The sequence below is a fragment of the Tachysurus fulvidraco genome, chromosome 5, assembly GCF_022655615.1.
Source record: "Tachysurus fulvidraco isolate hzauxx_2018 chromosome 5, HZAU_PFXX_2.0, whole genome shotgun sequence".
In the NCBI taxonomy this organism is placed as follows: Eukaryota; Metazoa; Chordata; class Actinopteri; order Siluriformes; family Bagridae; genus Tachysurus; species Tachysurus fulvidraco.
The window spans coordinates 19,697,357-19,718,114 of NC_062522.1; the positions used below are offsets into that span (position 1 = coordinate 19,697,357).

Here is a 20,758-nt window from a genome sequence, read left to right on the forward strand (position 1 = left end):
CAGTATTAAAGTGACACGGAGACTAGAGATCAGCCCAAGTGATCTCGATTACTACAACCCCCCCCCCCCCCCGACAAACAGGAAGTTCTTATTTAGCACCAGATATTCAAAGCGCACTACTTGTCAACAGCATCCGAGCATTTCGCAAGAAGAGGGCGTTTGGTAAAAACTTGTATAATTACACAGTTGACACAGAATTACTGCTACATCTGCTCTTGGGTCTGTACTGAATCACACTTCCTGAATAAGCGGGTTATGAAAAAGCTACCAATCTAGGCCAAATGGTGTTAAAGTCGAATGCCTCACCTGACTCAGCGGTTGCGTATTTGCATCCTGGGTACTGTGGATCAGGTCAGTGGAGAGCTGAGAGAGAGAGAGAGAGAGAGAGAGAGAGAGAGAGAGAGAGAGAGAGAGAGAGAGAGAGTGAGAGAGAGAGTGAGAGAGAGAGAGAGAGAGAGAGAGAGAGAGAGAGAGAGAGAGAGAGAGAGAGAGCGAGAGGAAAATGAGCACAAGTGACAGAGACATTTTAAGTATGGAAATCCCCTGACTTTATGACTAACTTCATATACAGTACATGATATACACCCTTTCCAACACAGTCACCGAATAATACGTTTCTGAACAATAGCAAAAGAAATGGAGGCAAAAATATCGTACTGTTTTATCAGATCTGATGATCTACACGCACCACACAAGCACACAAGATAAAAAAACAACACTAAATTCACAAACCTGTATCATCTCTGTGTAAGTGTGTAAGTTTCAGTGTGGAAGTTCTGTCTTAAATATGTGCTAAAACCTGGGCAGGTTCTATTTGATTTCAACCATCTGTTGTAGCATGGCAATTGTCAAGGCTGCTGAGTGGTAGTTCCTGTGTGTCAGCTGAAATAACTGTCACGGTTAAAGTTCTTCCTGTTCAGTAAAAAAAAAAACACCCAATTTACAGCGTCGGAGCTCGTCAGTCTGCCTGCAATATCATAATCCAGCAAATTCCAGATCTGTTAATCCAGGGAACAGTCTGCTAGTTTTTACAGCTTCAGTCATGCCACACTCACCCCATCTGAGGTACAGCTCCAGGACATATTGCTCTCCATTTATGAACTTCCTCAATTTTTAAAGGAAGGTGGCATAATCAGCATGTTGAATATTTGTGTGTGTGTGTTTCTCTCTCTCTCTCTCTCTCTCTCTCTCTCTCTCTCTCTGTCTCTCTCTCTCACACACACACACACACACACACACACACACACACACACACACACACACACACACACTTACAATAGAACAAGGAACTGCAGCATGGTTTAGTGTGTCTCAGTCATTAAAAAAGCAGCTCTCTCGACAATTATTATTATTATTATTATTATTATTATTATTATTATTATTATTATTCAATGTTAGCTGTGAGTTCGAGTCCTCTTGAGAAGATCATATTCAGGAGTAATGTCAGGTTCATGGGGTCAGTTTGATCAGAGCAAAATACTTCTTAATTGATTACAACAAAATAAAATAAAAAAACAGCAAAGTTTTTAAGAAAAAACGCTACTGCTACAAAATGAAGAATAAAGAATGAGCATCAGATGTGTTTTGCTTTTTTTTTATGGCTTGAATCACATTATGAAGCCACTGTTAACTTTAGTGTTGTATATTCGACTGTAAGTGCCCCCCCCCAATTGAAAACAGCTCTGCTGAAGCCCATTTTTAGGGTCATGACTAAGGACAATGTCCCGTCCAGAGACAAGCTGTTTCGTGTTGAGGTATTTTTCAAAACAACCATCGAAAATACCCTCTGGGCATCAGCATTAGAATGTGGAAGCACTAAAACCAAGGCTGTGATCTTTGATAGCCTCCCGAATTGGTTCAATCCAGTCATCTTTGAAAAAAGGAACCAGGGGCCTCTATTACTCGTATGTTTTCTGGCACCATCTCAGGGCTGCCAGTTTGAGAACCATTGGCCTAGACTACTTGTTCTGAGCAGGTGTTGTCAGTGAACAGATTGTAAAACTGTTGGCTAAGTTACAGACACTCATGAAAAACTGATGCTGAATATCTGGGAAACATCTCTGACAGCAGTCAAGTGTCATCAATGTCAATGTTTGTGTCAAACAAGTTACAACAGGAGATCATAACTTAGTATCGTGATGCTCGCAGCTCCAGTGGTTTTCTCTGTGGGTGAACGAGGATGATGCTGAACAATTCCAGGATATGTTTTTTCATTGGTTGTTGCGTTAAATCTTACCCATATACATTAGAGCTATTTCCTGATTGGCTATTGTGTAGCCTTTTTTGATTGGCTGATAAGTGTCAGGCTCGACTAAGAACTCCAGGTGACGCGCTTGATTCCTGCCCGGTTCCATAAAGACAGCGGTGTGGACAGATACATTTTGGGCGCTGCGGCATATTAAATATATGATAAATATTTTTTCTGCATGAGAAATACAATGTGTGGCGGGAGAGCGTGACAAATAACCGAAATGTGTGACTGTCACTCTCAATGTGTGAAACTTGACAGCCCTGCAGTTATAACAGTTCTACCATAGTTTTCTCTTGACACACCCCCAACGCCAACAAGTTTCCCACTCGTAATTATGACTTCACAACATGTACACAGTAATTATTTTCTAAATATACACAACTTTACAACAAGATTTGAATGCAAATCTGTGTGTGTGTGTGTGTGTGTGTGTGTGTGTGTGTGTGTGTGTGTGTGTGTGTGTGTGTATTTGTGTAAATTCAGTTACCAATGTAGAATCTGTTCTGGCCCTCAGCATTAGATCAAAAGCCGTTACCATCTTTACACTAGAAGGATTAGCTACACAAAAAGCAATAAATAAATAAATAAATAAATAAACAAACAAATAAATAAATAAATAAATAAAAGCGTAATCCCCGTTTCTAATTTGACTCTGCTTCTGCTCTAATCTGCACACTCATCCTCAGGAAATCTGTGTGTGTGTGTGTGTGTGTGTGTGTGTGTGTGTGTGTGTGTGTGTGTGTGTGTGTGTGTGTGTATGTGCACATGTGCGTGTGTGTGCTGTCTAGCTAAAAGTAAAGGACTGTACTTTCAGATAGACCTATCTGCTTTCTGCTTATACAATCAGTTCAGTCTACCTTTTGATCTAAAATCTAAGGTCAATCAGGAAATTTTATTGATCAGTTCGTACACGGGACATTTTACAACCAAATCCAGAACAACACACACAGCCAGAGCACAGACAAGCCGACTCAAAATCTCTTCAATGTCATTATCAGACACAGCTGGAAGTCCACCGTATCCTCAAATCAGTTTTCAACAGCAAAGACGCACACGATTCTAAATAGCTAGACAAAACTCCTGCTTCTGACTAACATGGTGAAAGTTCTTATTTAGAAAGTAAAAAAAAATTGACTTTTTCAAAAACAACTCATTCAGAGACGTCTTAGCAATGTGAATGTGAATAATAATAATAATAATAATAATAATTATTATTATTATTATTATTATTATTATTATTATTAATATTTTTATTATTATATGTTTATGTTTATGTCTACTTTAAACTACACTCACTGGCCACTTTATTAGAAATACCTGTATAGCCATGCAGTTATCTTATCAGCCAACCATGTGGCGGCATCACAATTCATAAAAACACGGGTCACTTCAGTTAATGTTGACATCAAACATCAGATTGGAGACTAAGTATGAACACCGTGGCTTTGGTGGGTTGGTGGTATCAGGAAGGCTGGTTTGAGTATTTCAGAAACTGTTGATCTCCTGGGATTTTCCCACACAACAGAAAAACTCTTATAAGTGGAGGGTCTGCTTGCTGAAACACCTTGTTGATTAGCGATATCAGATACAAATGTGCAAACTGGTCTGAGCTGACAGGAAGTCTCTAACAGGAAGTGACCCTTTACATCGAAGCACTGCTTACAACCATGGTGATCAAACAAAAATAAAAGTGAAAACAAACAATGCATCTCAGTATGCACAAGACATCAAATCTTGAGATGAATAAATAGTAGAAGACTACATCGGGTTCCACTCCTGACAGCCAAGAAGCCTCAGGATTCTGAGGCTCATTGGTCAGGTGAAGATTAGAAAAAAATGACCTGTTTTTTTTGTTTGTTTGTTTGTTTTTTCCTAGGCATCAATTGTTCAGTGAGTTATAGAAACAAACCCATCAAACTGGGTTATAGTTTTAGTTCAGCTTCTGCCATGTAACAGGTGTCACCTGCATATGCTCTGTTTGTTTATACGGACGTATTAATAGTGTCATGATAGTTTAAACATCGCAACATACAGACATACTGTACAGACACACAGACACACCCACATGCAAACAGTTTCTTTACCCTGTTTCCTGAGCTGTACTGGGGAAATGACAGGCAGTTTGAGTCACATGAGGAAGTCTTAAACTGAGTAACAATGGCCTGAAAATGAGACGACAAGAGCATGTGATACGAAATAAAAAGAAACTTGAAAATGTCAGAATGCCTAATAAATCTAACAAAGGAATTCAATTTAACCCAAGATGGCAGGTTTAAATATGTATGGATGAAATGACCAGTAAGTGCCTGGTTACCGTATTGTGTATGTTGTCGCCCTGGCGAGCTCTACGTGGCGGTTTCCATGACCGCTCTTTTGTAACACTGTTGATGTAGTACAAGCGACCGGAGGCAGAGTCTTGATACTGTTCCCACAGCTGCAACATCTGCAAAGGCTTCTGGCCTGGGAGCGGGCTTGGGACATCTGTCCACTGCCTCCTCTGCATTTCTGTCAATGAACTCTGAGAGAGGTAGGTCTAAAAAAGAAAGACGGATGAAGATTTAATTAAAAAAAATAAAATAAAATAGCAGCATTGTAATTACAAATCAGAAGATGTGGATGAATATTCTATAACAGAACAGATCTGTCAGTATCAAAGGTTTATATTATGAACAAACACTTTATTATTCCTTTAGTATTAGTACACATGCACATGCATGGTGAACGCTGCACATCATTTTTTAATAATCGCATTAAAAATTTCCATGTTTACAAAAAAAATCTTCAGCACAAAGCAGTTTGCACTTTTGGGTTTCTCAGTCACCTGGACAAGCTGCATTTTATTTTCCAGACAAAAAGAAAATCTGTTTGCTCTTTAACCATAACATACTTGTACGTGATGTAAGTGAAGCTTCTTTGTTTTTTAAATGTTCACGTCATTAATTAATAGATTAAAATTTGCTGTGGTATTAGAGGAATAACACTTCAGACCACTTTCCCAGCATGTATTATTTTTATGTAATAATGTTCTGTCGTGTGCGTTATATATTAGGTATACAACAAAAATTTTGAACACGCAGTAATCATAATGTGATTAGATTTCTAGAACAGCACAATCTGTATAAAGCATTATAATATATAAGCATGTTTCTATAATAATAATTTACAAAGTCACTTGTATAGTAGATCCATATTGCTGATATATTATACCTTTTTTTGAAGATATGTGTATTTAGCAGTTATGAAAGTTTCTCCAGCGTTAGCGTATTAAAAAAAAAAATCTAAGGTAGTAGTCTAGTGTAAAGTTTTCAGAACAGAGCAGTTTGGGGTTTTCTCATGAACATGACAAGCTGCACTTTTTGACTTAATAACTTAGAGAGAATAAAAGAGGGACAGGTGCATTTTCTAGCCGGCATACATAAGTTAATAAATAATAATAAGGAACTATCATGTTTCGGTTTTTAGTTTTTTTTAGCTCAGTCACTTATTATGATGAAACGGTCATCATAATTAAAATGATTCCAGTTGTAAAGCTATTAATATACAACAGCTATTTCATCACAAATGTGGTATACACAAATATACAATATCTGTATTGAGTTACAATTAAAAACAGATCGAGGGAAACAAAACAGACAGAACAAAAAGCACAACGCAGAAGAAGAATAAGAGTCCATTAAACCCTATTCAAGATCGAGACACTTCAATCTGTCATAGAAGATTTTTCATTCTTACAGACAAAAACAACATCAAACTGAAAAAAACAAAAGAAAGTCTGGAAATCACCTCAGCATGTTAGAATCGCTGCCTGTAATGTGTCCTTGTATCTCAACGATTTAGCAGGGTTAGATGGTTAGATTATTTGCAAAAATTAGTCAAAAAGTGAGCAGGTACAGCCTTGTACTCAAGTAACTCTGTTGTATTAAAGTAGGGGTCAGAAAACAAGTAACAGTCACTCACCACCAGGTGGCTGCTCTCTAATATTAATAGCAACAGCAGCAGAAGATACACAGAGGAATGATAATTAACTTACTATATGTATGGGAATGTAAATGTGATTAAAAGTATTTTATGTCCCACATCTTCAACTACCGTTCTTCACATTAAAAGTATGTGACATCTGAGCGTCACAGGCATGTATGAGTCTGTTTGTAGACATTGCTGTGAAAGTTCTCGAGTGTCCTGCATAGAGCCGTGACTTCAACCCCATTGAACACTTTCAGGATTAAGTTATTTTGTGGTTGAAGGAGCACAAATCCACATAGCCACAAAACAAAATCTAGTGATAAGCCTTCGCTGTAGGCTGGAGGTCGTTCTAACAGCTAATGAGGACTAAATCTGGAATAAGATGTTGAAAAAACATACAAACATACACACATACAATGGTCAGGTATCTACAAACCTTTGGCCATAGTATAAAATATAGTGTAACACAATATTTTCCCTGAACTTTTGTGTTAAAGGATGTTAAAGGGAAACAGATATGTGCTTTCACAGATGGGACAAGAGATTTTTTTTTGTCCCAGCCATACATTTAACCGTGTATTATGTCTCATGCCATCATTTTCCCAGCAACTCAAACTAATGAGGTCTTGTGCCAGAATACTTAGTGTGTTACTGTTTTAGGACACTACCTCTATCTCAACACCATTTTTGCCTAAAGCAGGCATTTAAAGTTTCAGTACACATATTTAGCATCTGTAAACATAGCAAATATACGTCACTTCCAAAGCCTTTATGGAGACGAAACCGTTGTGGTTTAAATAAAGTCTTTTCAAACAGAATCATCTTTATTTGTTCTTCGTACTAATGTGTGCATGCGTTTGTTTAACTGTGACCACTGCCTTTCTTTTACACTTCACCACTAATAAGGAAATCTATTCTAGATTAAAAAAATGCTTGCCTGCAATATATTATATACCTACTATTATACCACCGTGCTGTTGATTGCATGAATCTGATCCGGCAATACATTTTCAGCACAGCTCTTGTTTGCTCAACAACTGTTGTTTGTTGCAAAATTTACATAAAATAATAACGCATGCGTTTTGTATAACCAATTCTACCTCAACAAGTAACATGCAGAAGTGTAACTGTGGACAAACCACACAAATGTATTTTTTTTTTTAAATGTATGTAGTTTAATTAATTCTTATGAAAGGTCTCATCTTCAGAATTGCACTTTCTCAGAAACATGACAAACTTCTTCTTCTTTTTTTTGTCTTAACATCATCAAAAATGATGTGCAGCGCCTGGTGAGAGAATGACTATTTATATTTTAGAACAGGAACTAACTTGTTTCACAGATGTTTGTGAACATTACATAGAAATAACAACAGAAATAGACAGAAAGCAATCAAACTAAAAACACAACAACACTAAAAATACAACACTAAAAAAAAAAACAATTGTAAATGTCACATTACCTCACATTTCCAGTCCGGTTTATAAAATACACATACACAACCACTATTTTGTGTGGCGTCGGAATGATGATTTAGGGACAGTATTAAAAATACCACAAGGACATTCTCACTTCCCACTAGAGTAAAAAAAAACTTTACCATGACTTTACCATAGGATGTAAGCATGTGAGTGTGTACATGTATAAAGAGAACAGTGCAAAACAGTGGTTGATAATGTGATTTATAAACTGTAATGGAAACGTGTGACCTAAATGTATCTGTAATCTCATATTACTCAGAGAAATGATGTAGGAATTATATGCACATGTCTGTATTGTATACACTGAAAAAAACAGGCCAATGTGAGTAGCTTCATACTATTGAACCCTTTTTCTACCAGTACACTAGCAGAATGGAAATCGACTTCCACATTTTCAGTATAAACAAATAAATGATTTGATTGCTACAATTAGTCAGGACACTGTTGGATTTCAATGTGAGATTCTTTTACCTCTGTTGGCAAAACTTATACAGAATTTTAGTGATTACTCAATTTTAGTGATGAGATAACACTTTCATAATCAATCTCCGAGAGCAGAAACGTGTTTGATATCACCATTTAGTTTGATGTTATAAACATTTGAGTGAAAAATACTCAGAACTTCGGTAACTCTACCGAAGTTCTGAGTATTTTCTCACTCAAATGTCGAAATTCAATGTTGAATAGAAGCAGCCCAAAACAGACACAAAATATACATACTTTATGGCCTCTGGTAAAAAGAGCTAACAAGCCTCTTATATAGAAATATTTATCATAATATGTCAAATATTTTCAAGGAAAACCAATTCATTCAATGTTAAAAAAGAACACATGAAAGGGTTAAAAGGAATTTCTACTGCAAGCCAGCGTTACTGGTTAAAATCAAACCTTATTGATGGTTTGTTTTTACTATGTTGCAAGACCTGAAATGGATCTTTATCTGAGATGAGTTGATATCTATGTTTAATGAATACTGTTTTGTTATTACAGCACTGCACATTAAGTGAATCGATACAACCTGCTAAGGGTAGCAGGATAAAGACATTTATCACTAGTAATTTTTATTTATTTATTTATTTTACATTTCAAGAGTTACATTCTTGTACGTTCATTAGAGTACTGGTGACCAAGTGAATGAAGTAAAACACCAATCAGTTATGTATTGCAGCATTGCAAAACATGTCATGTGGAAGTAGAGAGAGTAGAGATTTCGTGATACCACTTTTTCTTTTCCAATACCAATACTGAAACCTTAAGCATCAACTGATACCAATACCCAACTGGAATTGCTTTCGATTACATCTATTATGCTCAAAATGTTTTTTCTTTCTAAAAAAACTTCACAGATAAACTCTTTCACACAAAAAGACCTTAACTGTAAATAATAAGAATAAATTAAAAATGATTTGTATAGATTCAAAAGAAAATCAATCTATACAAAAGAAAAAATGTCACAAAAATGAATTCATCTAAATCAAAGTCTTTGCCACTAAAATTTTCGGCAATATACAATCCACAACTTTTTGGGGTTATAGGTACTGATCTCGAATATTAAGAATGTATTTTATTTCATAACAGTAAAGCCACATTATTTACAAGGCAGCTCAATGGGCACAGTGCTTCCATCATAGTCAGTGAGCCTTACTATATGCCACGTTACCATTAGCTTCCCCTAGTGGAAAGTCTTCTACATGTGAGGGAATAAGAGAATAAAGGAGTGAGTAAATTCATTAGAGTTACAAGAGAGTTACAGGTCCATTCTATGAGTCAAGACTAAAGAGGATTTCTGTGCTTCACTCCTGCTATTCAGTAATAATAATTCACAGGATACCTTAAAAAGAAGTCTATCTTACACAGAACTCCCAAAAATTCTAAGATTTGATTTGGCCTCAGTTCAAAAGTCTTAAAAATCTTTTCATTTGATTCAACTGATTAAAAAGTGAATTGAATCCATCACAGTCGATTAAAATATGCCATAAAGATATTGGTATTTATCACAAGGGGCTTGAAAGCAACTTAATCAATGCACTGGTAAAAATGTAGCACAGAATACTGATTTATCAATACATGGACATTTGCATGTGTGGGTGTGGGTGTGTATATATGTCACCTGGATGTTTCCGCCTGTCTGTTTGCAAGTGGTGCTCGACATATCCCACTGGCTGAACGACTTAGGGGAGGTCGATGAACTTGGCCTGGTGATGTGCAGTTCCCCATATGGGTTCTGAGGCAGGTGACTGGAGCTCTTACTGCGTGGTATTAAAGACCCTGGAACCTTGAGGTGACCTGAGCTGTTTGTAGAGATGGACGATTTGGTGAAATGTCTTCCTGGTGAGACTTTTCTTATGCACGTGTTCGTAAAAGCACTGTTACTGTTTAGGTCCTCCATGGAATGACAGAATTCTTTAGTAGGTGCTGGTAAGGGAGAAGACAGAGCAACGATTAGAGTCAATGTAGAATGCTACACTCATATAAAACAGATATGTCAACACCAGAACCCATTAGACCCACTCGTAAATACCTACAATTTTCTAAATTTACCAATATTTCTAGATTTCCATGTGGTAAAGAGTATTTTTCTCCACAACATGACACTACAGCCAGCGTCAGAATGGAGCTACAGTAGGTAAACATCCCTTCCTGTTCTGGGTGGTATTCAAATCAGCAAGCTCGGAGTGTGGTGTACAAGCCTACTGATTCGCACTGGTTGCTACACAACCACCAAAACTGAGCTGACTGAAAGATTTGTTTTGATTCCCAAAAACAAATTAAAAGCCTTATGTTTAAACTACATCACGCCCCCCTACTAATGAAGTCATTCATTCTGGAGTTCATCAAACACCTGTTTACACTCACTCTCACAGACCTTGCTTTCTACACAAGGACAATGACATGTTGGAATGTTTGGGACAGACTCTTAGTTGCAGTAAAGTGTAATCTGAATGCTACAGCATACTAAGACATTCTATTTGATTCTGTGCTTGCAATTATGTGTCAGTTTGCTGAAGATGCAAATATGGGTGTGATATTTTTGCTTATTCAAATACATTATCATTTCTATAGTAATTTATACTAGAATTATATGTATATGTATTTATATGTATGTATATATTTATATGTATGTATATATGTATTTAGTATTCTGCAAGGAGACGCAGGCTTTGAGATGACATCTTGGAGGATGACAAGCAACATTTTCGTGTCTTACATTGACAAATTGCTGTAGTTGAAGAGAAATAAAACACTTCTGTTACTGGAATATTGTAAAGAATTAATAACTTAATGGCAGGACACCATTATTTTTAGCATATTCCACTAAGTTTTATTCCTCACTTATGAAGCTTTGATACGGATCTCTTGTCTGATCATCTCTGACCTACAGTTAATTTGTTTGTATACTACAATTCATTACACACAAAAAATACACCCTTGACAAACACACAGCCTTCATCACAACACACCACCTGCATTTATTTTCCAAGACAATTAGAACATTCACAATGACACACACACACACACACACACACACACACACACACACACACACACACACACACACACACACACACACACACACACACACACACACACACACACACACACTATACCTGAGCATTGTATCTGTGAGAAGGGGTTGTGTGAGCTGCGAGCCACCAGCCAGGAGTGTTGAGGTGAAGCTGTTGTTTGGTTGCTGGTCTGAGGAGAATGCAGTGTGTTGACTTGCACCTCGGTGACATAAGTGGCAGGCACGTACAATGGCTTGGCTTTCTTCCCAACTCCAAGCCTCCTCACCTGCCACCAGTCAGGGTTCGTCTTTTTCAGCAAAAGAAAGCGCTCACCGTCGTGTATGGAGATAGTCTGTCCATCTGCCCCACGATATGAGTAGTCATACTGGGCTTCCAGAACCACAAGGCCAGGTGTCAATGAGCCCCTGCCCACTTGACGGCTGTGGGTGGGGCTGGACATGCTCCGGTACCAGCTGCCGGACAACATGACTCTCAGAGGCACCAGGTGAAAGGGCAGATGCCACAGTAGCAGCTAGCACTGTTGGACACTGAGGGAAGACAGTGTGATGCCCATTGTGGCATGCTCTGAAACGAATGGTGGGGAAAGAGATTAGCACATCCAAGGACCAAAAAAGTGCATAAGGTACAGAAAAATCACATACAATAAAACACACAAGAAAAAAGATGTATCAAAAAAGATGTATTCGGTTTATTTGCTGTACTAGTTAATTAGTAACAGGGTTTGATTTCTTTCTTAGATTTTGACCTATTTGTACTACAACATGTCCCAAAAGTCTCCATTCTACATTCTATTGGGTATTGAACACTTTTTTTAGCAGAATGTAACATGGCATCATCTTTTTTTATCATGATGAACTCTTGTTTATATATATATATATATATATATATATATATATATATATATATATATATATATATATATATATATATATATATATATATATAAAACATATATATCAACTAATTATAAAAGATTTTAGAATAAAGACTTTAGCTAAAAGGTTTATCTACTCCATGTATGAAGAATTTTGGTACCCTGTAGAATGAGATTGTCATGAGCTTCTATAATTCTGGATAAAAAAAAAACAAATGCTGTAAATGTAAATCCCAAGTGCACTGAATAAGCAGGTTGTAAGAATTTTATTTGAATGTTACAGCATCCAGTATCAATGATCATAGTCAGCCTCTTCAAAATCTTGGCCTGCTCATAAATGTTGAGCTGTGTGGTAATCAATAAAAGCATTCATAATTTACCACACTTCATGCTCCAAACAGCTAGGTCTTTCTTTGAATTCTTGAGAATTTTGTTATGATATGAATGTTATGAAGAACTGATCTATTGATGATTATCCAAAACAACTAAAAATACAGTGGACTTTTTTATTTAAAATTCTTTAAATGCCAAGGATCATGTAGAAGAATTAATTTTAAGACATTTCTATTCACATTTCGGCACTGGATTTTGTGATAGCGTAATGGGAATCGTGTCAAACGCCTGGCAAAAACGGATGCTTTCAGTTAATGAAGTCATCATTGGAAATCCTTTTTCTAAGTAACACAAAAACACAATAAAACAAAATTTCAGCTCAATTAAACAGGCATTTCCCCAGAAAGTTACAGCATACCCCATATATGACTATGCAGAACCTTGTCCTGAACAATAAGTAAACCAATCTCTAGCCAGTTAGGATTTATTGGCATGTGGAAGCCATATTGTTTATAACTCTGTTTAAAACTGGATGTTGAACCAATCCCAGAAACACACTGGGGAAAATGATATGTTTTATGATATCCCCCAAAAAAAAGGCGATTATTTCTCAAGTTATATTTCTCAAGTTAAATATGTTTAGAGTACCAGCCAAATTAGCTGTCCAAATAACTGGGCAGAGTTAAATGCTACTTCAGTCTTCTTGGCTGTTGTGAAATCAGGCAAGAAAACAACTTTCACTATACAACTTAAATATTAAATGATGTGGAACAAGATGTAAAAGAATATGCTATGACCAGTCTGCTCAGAATCATCTCTATCACCTCTATATCTACTGACCAAACAACTTTCATATCTGTACAGAATACGATGTAGCCTGCACCAGTCATTTTAGAAGAGAAAGAATAATAAGATGATTTATATTAGAAAAATGTAGTGCTCATCAGATGTAAAATAAATGTATAACACCAGAAACAGGGTTGACAATATGTGCACTGGCCATAGCAAAAGCCTTCACATGGTCAAACATCAACATTTCCAACTATATACAGTGGGTTCCAAAAGTCTCAGAAAACCAGTAAAAATGCTCCTATTTTGCATTCTTTTATAATTTAATACAATTACAAACACATTACAAATTATATTAGTGATGGCAACTCCAGTGAAAAGCAGAATCTTTGAAAAATACAATCGGTTTCTCAACTTTTTTGTTTTAATAACAGTGTGCACTCCAGCTGGCAAGGACTCTTACATTGACTCAAACCTTATGCTCCATTTTAAATTAAATTTAACAGTGTCTTCTGAACAAAAATGCTTCAATAGAAGTGATTAGACCTGAGAATCTGATTTTATTTTTATTTTATTTATTTATTTATTTATTTTACAATAAATTAACATGGTCAGGATTGGAATTGGCTTACATTTAAATAGGGACCTAGAAAATAGCACAACATCTTGAATGTTAACTTTTTACTTTCTTTGTTTTAAATATTTCATCATTTGTTTCCAATTTAAAATAAAAATAAAAAAATCATTGTGGTCTCAGATGTTTGGGCCTCACTGTAAGTAAGCTGAAATATGTTTTTACATTTTTAATTCTGAAATTTTAATTCTGAAATTTTACTGTTAGATTATGGGTAAAGTGTAAAGAATTAGGTTTATGATGGGAAAATAATCTACTCACAGTGTTTAAATACGAGCCTCATAGCCATCTATGATTGTCTGTGTCTTGGAAAAGTCATCTCTTCCTACTCCGGTGAGGATACAATCACTATGCTGCTTCTTTGTATTAATGCGTTTTTAAAAGGTAATTAAAATTTTAACTCAAACATTCTAAAACTTTGTCAGTTGTAATCTGAGCCTGTGAACGCTCTTCTCTTGTTTGAAGATCTGATTACAAATCTGATTACAAAACTGGCTAGGCTTATATCCGTTTCGCTAAGACATTTTTTTCCTAATCAGTGCATTGAGTTTCCTCTGCTATGGCTTTAGACAGTTAAATATTACATAGAAAATGATACAAAAAATAGCAGAAAGAGGTTGAATTGGGTATCTAGTTCTTCCTAATTCCTAAAACTATATATTTTTTCCTGCTTCCTCCTAGTCCTAAATATATTTGCAGTACATTGACATCTGTTTTTTAAGGACCAGAACAAGTTGAAAAGCTATTCTAGAAGTAACTTAAATAAGTATCTACAATTATGTCCAATTAACCGAACAATAATTTTTAAATATATACAATACACCCAGTGTGAACAGCCCTGCAAAGCTGTTACACCTTTTACCAAATCTAAATCTAATTAGCATCTAATTTAATAGCTCAACCACCTGCTAAATGTTATACGTAGCTTGTTTTCTTATAACCTGATATTATCTTTAACAACATGTGCTGATGTGAACAAACATCCGAGAGAGAAATGGAAAACATTTGGCTTATTTACTGACTATTGAAGCTTCTCCTAAATTTCCCTCCTCTCGTGAATGCACTGAGGAGAGCATAAAAAAATGCAAGAACAGCTTGCTAGACTAGAGGTAAACAAGGCCACAGCTTGACTTCCTGCATGTGTGTGTGTGTGTGTGTGTGTGTGTGTGTGTGTGTGTGTGTGTGTGTGCACAAAGGCAGGAGTCTTAATCCTCACTGCAGTGTAGTGTGCTTGAGTGCTGCTTGGTGTGGTTTATGTTAAAACCACCTTCTCAGCATATGGAGCACACATGCACTCCCCATTAAACCCAACGGCAAATTTAGCCACTTTGAGGCAGCATCTGTATTTTGATTCAAATCTACACAATAACATAAGAATCATGCACAATGAACATTTATTTAATATGAAACGTTTTTCTTCTGCATCCCTTTCCAAATAGGTCTATTAAATGAATATGCTTCTGTCTTGACAGGAAGTGAAGAGCAGCTTTGAAGTGAACACAAGTGGAGAAAACAGGAAGCCACATGCAAGATCACCAAAGTCCAACTCAAAATTGCTAATCTTTCCAAAAGCTTTATTGAATGTATTTACTTTCCTGCCATTCTATAAAGGATTTGTAGTGGTGAGGACTCTTTTGCCCTCTCAGCCCTATCTTCGCATGTATGCAAACCAACCACGCAGTCACCAGCAGGTATTTGCCTTCACTGAGCAGCAATGACAAGTCAGCGAGGTGCTGCATGCTACCTGTGTGGCAATAGTGAGGGGCAAACAAACTAGAGAAAGGGAAGGGTGCCATATCCCAGATCCATTTTTTTTTTCAGAATTTTTTTGGACTTGATAAAACATTCATAGAATAGTACATGACCATATATATCAAAGCTTGGCAAATGTAAATAAACATTTGCTTGGCAGTGTGTTAAGGGAATTATTGATTTGATCTTATCTTTCACTGAGTGTCTAGATTTTTACACTGTAGCTTGTAGCTGATTGGATTTTACAATGTTTTTTTTTTTACAATATAATATATTTTTACATTCAGTTTCACATGTACACATTTTCTATAAATTTACAGTTTTCCTTACTTTAGCCAACAGTAAGCTCTTGAGGCAAGCATTCTTAAGCATTCCATTAAGCATTCTTGTTAAAATCGCTTTTAAAAAACGTATAATGAGAGTTTTGCCCTTTCGGATACAGTGAAAAGCTCTAAAAGACATTTGTATTGTATTTGTATTTAATATGAGATGATTTAGGGCCCTTTATTCATTCATGAATAAATATTTTGTGTGTGTCTTTACATGGATTGCATTCTGTCATATAAATAAAGTGTACAGCCAACACTTCTATCATATTCTTCATATTAAATTATATCATGAAGAAAATAAATGTAAGTTGTAGCAGGTGAACACTGCACATATGAGACCAAGTCTTCATGAATGTGGTATAAAATAAAATGAGTGTCACAAAAAGAGGAAGTTGTGGCTAAATGTTCGAGACTCTGTGTTACTGACCAGAAGCTAAACCTGTGCTCCATCCCCAATGCTGTAAAAGGCTGGGATATGTGAAGAAAATAACTTCTGCTACAAGTAAAAAAACAATCATACAGACATTTGTGAATGTAAACATGGATAAATTGTTTGTCATGAAGGCAGAAACTGAACAAGACTGACTCAGTGATGCTGGCTGTGGTCAACCACTAATGAAACCAGGAAGAGAACAAAGGCTTGCAGTATCTGTGTGGGATTTGAGCAATGCAGCTTGTATTAGCTCTCATAAATACTTCGATTTATTATGTTTTATTAAGTCAGAAAGGTCATTTTGGATAAATTAAGGTTTTTTAAGGTCCCATAAAGTGTTATGAAATAAATTGCTGCTAAATAACAGCGAAACAGCTTAGAATAAGTCAGTGATCAGATGTGTACATTTCCTTATCTTACATACACTAATCCCGGCTGAATGGCCCTGGATCAGCCGTGTAAGCCAGAGTTCCCTCATTTACCACGGATTCAGAGAGAGAATTAATCTGAGATGCATACACTTTGCACACAGCTATGTACAATTTCTCCCTGTTACAAAGTCAACTTGATTTATCTATCGATCCGTGTTTCTTCAAACCACAGTCGAATCAGTTGCTACAGGACTGGCGTTTATTACACGAACAAAATCACTCCAGGTTAGTGCAATTTGGCAGAGAGTGTAATTTAGGAAACATGCTGTAGTCACTTGTTTTGAATAGTGGTAATGCAAGAAAACGCATACACAAACTCTTTAATGAATGAATAATTCAGATTGCAGCATTTCAATCTGTGTAAGTGTCTTTCCAAATTATACATTTTATGAATGTATTACTTTCACTACTTACATGTAAACTAGAACAAGAAGCATATCAAGAAAGTTTCAAATCTCATAAAATTATATTATTACAATATAGCTATAGTGTAATATCATGTATTAAATATATATTATTCTAATATTATGTAATTAACTTGTAATATATGTACAATAGCACTTTTCCTATTAGTACAATATCTTATTTATTAAAGAAGCCATAATGTTGTTTATCCATATACTGTATAGTATTGTTAGCGACTCATCACTTATGTTATAACAGCTATAAACAGATGTTTCCTCACTTTCTCCAAGTTCTCTAAGAGTTAACTAAACAGCCGACATCAGCTGTGTAAGTTTATTTTCTACCAAAACCTTTTTTAATAAACCTGCAATGTGAATTACAGCTAACAGTCTGAACTGCTGAAAATAATCAATGGCTTCTGAATAATACGTATACTATAGTATTGTATATAAGTATACTATAGGTATATAGTAATAGGCAATGACAAATTCCATGCTTATGAAAAACTCATGATTATGTGGAATATATGATTTATTACGATTTATTACCACTTTCTTACTTAAAACACTAACTAAGAATTTCATTAACTTTTATCACATGAAAGAAAGAAAGAAAGAAAGAAAGAAAGAAAGAAAGAAAGAAAGAAAGAAAGAAAGAAAGAAAGAAAGAAAGAAAGAGTATACTTTCTTAATGTGCCAAGATGAAAGACTTTTATGGTCAATAAATTAAGCTAAATAAGTACCAAGGTTAGTAGCAAAGTTTTTCTCCTTTGACAGACAATAAGTGAAAAAATGGATAAAACAGCATCAGAGATTTTCTTTCACTTATTGTATGTCAAAAGAGACAAACTTTGAAAGAAAAAAAAGTTATACAGGAGTTTGACAGATCTATATTCCATGATAACCAGGCTAGGCTAATGCTAACAAGTAGCCTTATAACACTGAAGTTACAGTAAAAAGTTTCAGTCTTGCACAATTCACAAAACACTTGTCTGACTGTGGCAAGCCTATGAAATACTCTGATATCCATGAAATATCCTGCAAAAATTCCTCATGAGTACATGATGCCAGACTTCAACAACGAATAGCTAATCAACTTTCACTGTGCCGCATTTGAACGTGTGGTGCAACTTGAAAAATGCAACAATTTTTGCATCACACGGGGCAATATTATTCTTTCTCCCACAGACACCAATGAGCAATTCCCACAGAGATCTGAAAGAATTCTATCGGTCAGGGAAATGGTAATGTAAGTAAATGTAAAATAAGAAAATAGAGTAAATTAGTGGAGCAGAGTGATTTTTAATAACACACCAATAGAGCTGGCTTTTTTACAAAGCAGACACTATAGCCAGATTTCACAAAGCAAAAAGTATCTTTATGAAACTTCCATTAAATCTACATAGTACTACATGGGCTTTTATGACAGCAGGACTATCATCATATACAGTACCAGTCACATGTTTGTGTTCTAGTTTGCATGCCCATGGTCCAGAGGCAATACAGCTGTGACAAAAACATGGTATTCTTTCCAACTCTTCTTAAACTTGCTTTTATCGCTCATGCCCTGTCATGTTTTGTGTGGAGGAAGGAGACATATGTCAGTGTCATTTTTCTTTTACAATCTTGAACACGCAAATGGGGTGATGTACATCCAGCTTCCACATATCTTGCTCTCATCTCACTGATCCTGAGAGAGATACTTTTTGACATGGAAATAGATATTTTTTTACTTATAAACTGACAAAATGACATGTACTGACACTTAAAAACATGTTGCCTGGGAAACAGACGTGAGGGAAATATGAAGTGTGTAAAATATCTGGTGAACTGGACATAAAGAGGCCTTTAACTTAACTGTATATTTACAGAGCCAGCTAAAGATAAAAAGCATGATACGGTATAAATAATATAAATAAAAATAAAATAGGAAACAGTAAAGCATAACTGATGAAAAGAAAAAGAAAGAATTTCTGAGCGGTAAAACCGCAGCATCTGCAGTTCTTTGGTTAAGGACATTTGTGTGGATGTGCATGAGTTATAAACTTATAACAGCAGCAAGTTCGCTCTGTGAACGTAACTGCTTTCATTTCCACTAACCGTTAAAGACACTGCGCATAAACAACTGTGTGACAGCAAACGCATTCAAACTGAAAAGAAAAAAGGTCCAAATAAATAAATAAATGCATGGAAAAAAAGTCTATAGATTCAGTATAAATTCAGTATAATCCTGGCAATTAATGACTTCTGGTTTATCTAAACAGACCAAGCTCCACAGTTAAAATCTAAGAAAAATGTCATGGTGTCTCAGGTCATGCATTGGTTTTAAGAGAATTGCTTTCATTTCATACAGCTGAATTATATTTTATTTGTATAGTGTTTTTAACAACTGTAGGCACTGACACAAAATTCCTTCACAGAAAGCAAATGTAAATTAAGATCCCAGACAAGCAAACAAGAGACAGCATGTGAGCAAGAAAAAAAACAAAACGCTCCCTTGTCTTGAGAGGAACTAGACTCGAAGTACAATACAGCGTGTAAGTCTTGATTCGATCTGTACTGTATTTCAAATGATACTTTCACAGTGAACAAAAAACAAAAAGATTATTCCTTATAAAATGCATGAGGTATATTGTCTGCTTCCAGAGAAACAGGGTCTTTCAGAAAAAAAGTCCATTAGCTGTGTAAGCAAAATGTTTCCTTCACGTGTTTCATATCCTGCAGCTACACAGGCACTTTGCTTGCACAGATGAAAGGCTTTTGTCCAAAATGCACCATTACTCTGGAAACAGAGTGTGTAATACATCTTCATTTGCATCATCAGAAAATTATTACAAGACTTATGCTTTGGTCTGCCAATTGTTACAGACATAACAAAATTTGTTTTAATAATACTTGTCTGATATCAGTGCTAAGAACTTCAAACACTAACATTATTGTGACTGTCTTACTGGGAGAAGAGCTAACACAGTTGTTTATAGAGAATGAACAAAAGCATCACATCCCATGTTTAAGGGTAAAACAAAAATCAGACGGTTTGTAAACAGGTTTTTTCCCATACTACTAAAAGTATTGGGGACTCTGTGCTTAAAATCTACTAAGCTGTAAATGTGGGGAAAAAAAATGTAACCACATCCTTTTTCCACAACGTTACGTCAGAAACGTCAAAAACTGTGTGAGACAAAAGTCTGTGAAATATTGTGCTGTAACAGTAATGTGCTATTTGATGTTGCCTGGTGTTTAGAACTGTAGTATAAACATTAATGCTGAGATTCAGAGGGACCTTAAAGAAAGCGCTGTAACAGTTTTACAATATCCTAACAATATCCTGCTAAAGGACACATTTATTGGTTACCACTTTCTTTGAAATCCACATGGGAAATTAATCCTAAACAGATATTTTACTCATCTTTACAATGTCATGCTGGTCCAGGGAATTAGTGTTGCACTCAAATTTATTACTCTGGCCTTAGCAGCAAATTCTTACAGCAGTAAACTACACACTCTCGATACAAACAGGGTCCTGCACTGTAACATCTCATATGCTACAATCAAGCAA

General features: G+C 35.8%; 1 protein-coding gene across 3 annotated transcripts in view; it reads right to left on the reverse strand.

Annotated features, from left to right (window-relative positions):
* The window catches only part of arhgap9 (Rho GTPase activating protein 9), a 35,282-nt gene that overhangs the window by 13,502 nt on the left and 1,022 nt on the right, over positions 1–20,758 (reverse strand). For 2 of the 3 annotated variants that reach the window (XR_007140662.1, XM_027147270.2), the window contains exons 2-6: positions 11,302–11,784; positions 9,804–10,108; positions 4,566–4,784; positions 4,336–4,413; positions 307–363 (exon numbers count right to left, since the gene is read on the reverse strand). Coding sequence is in view for 2 of the 3 variants with exons in the window: in XM_027147270.2 (XP_027003071.2) it covers positions 307–363; positions 4,336–4,413; positions 4,566–4,784; positions 9,804–10,108; positions 11,302–11,686 (1,044 nt within the window). In the remaining variant the exon portion in view is untranslated. The remainder of the gene's footprint in view (positions 1–306; positions 364–4,335; positions 4,414–4,565; positions 4,785–9,803; positions 10,109–11,301; positions 11,785–20,758) is intronic. The other variant, XM_047814239.1, reaches the window with a different exon arrangement.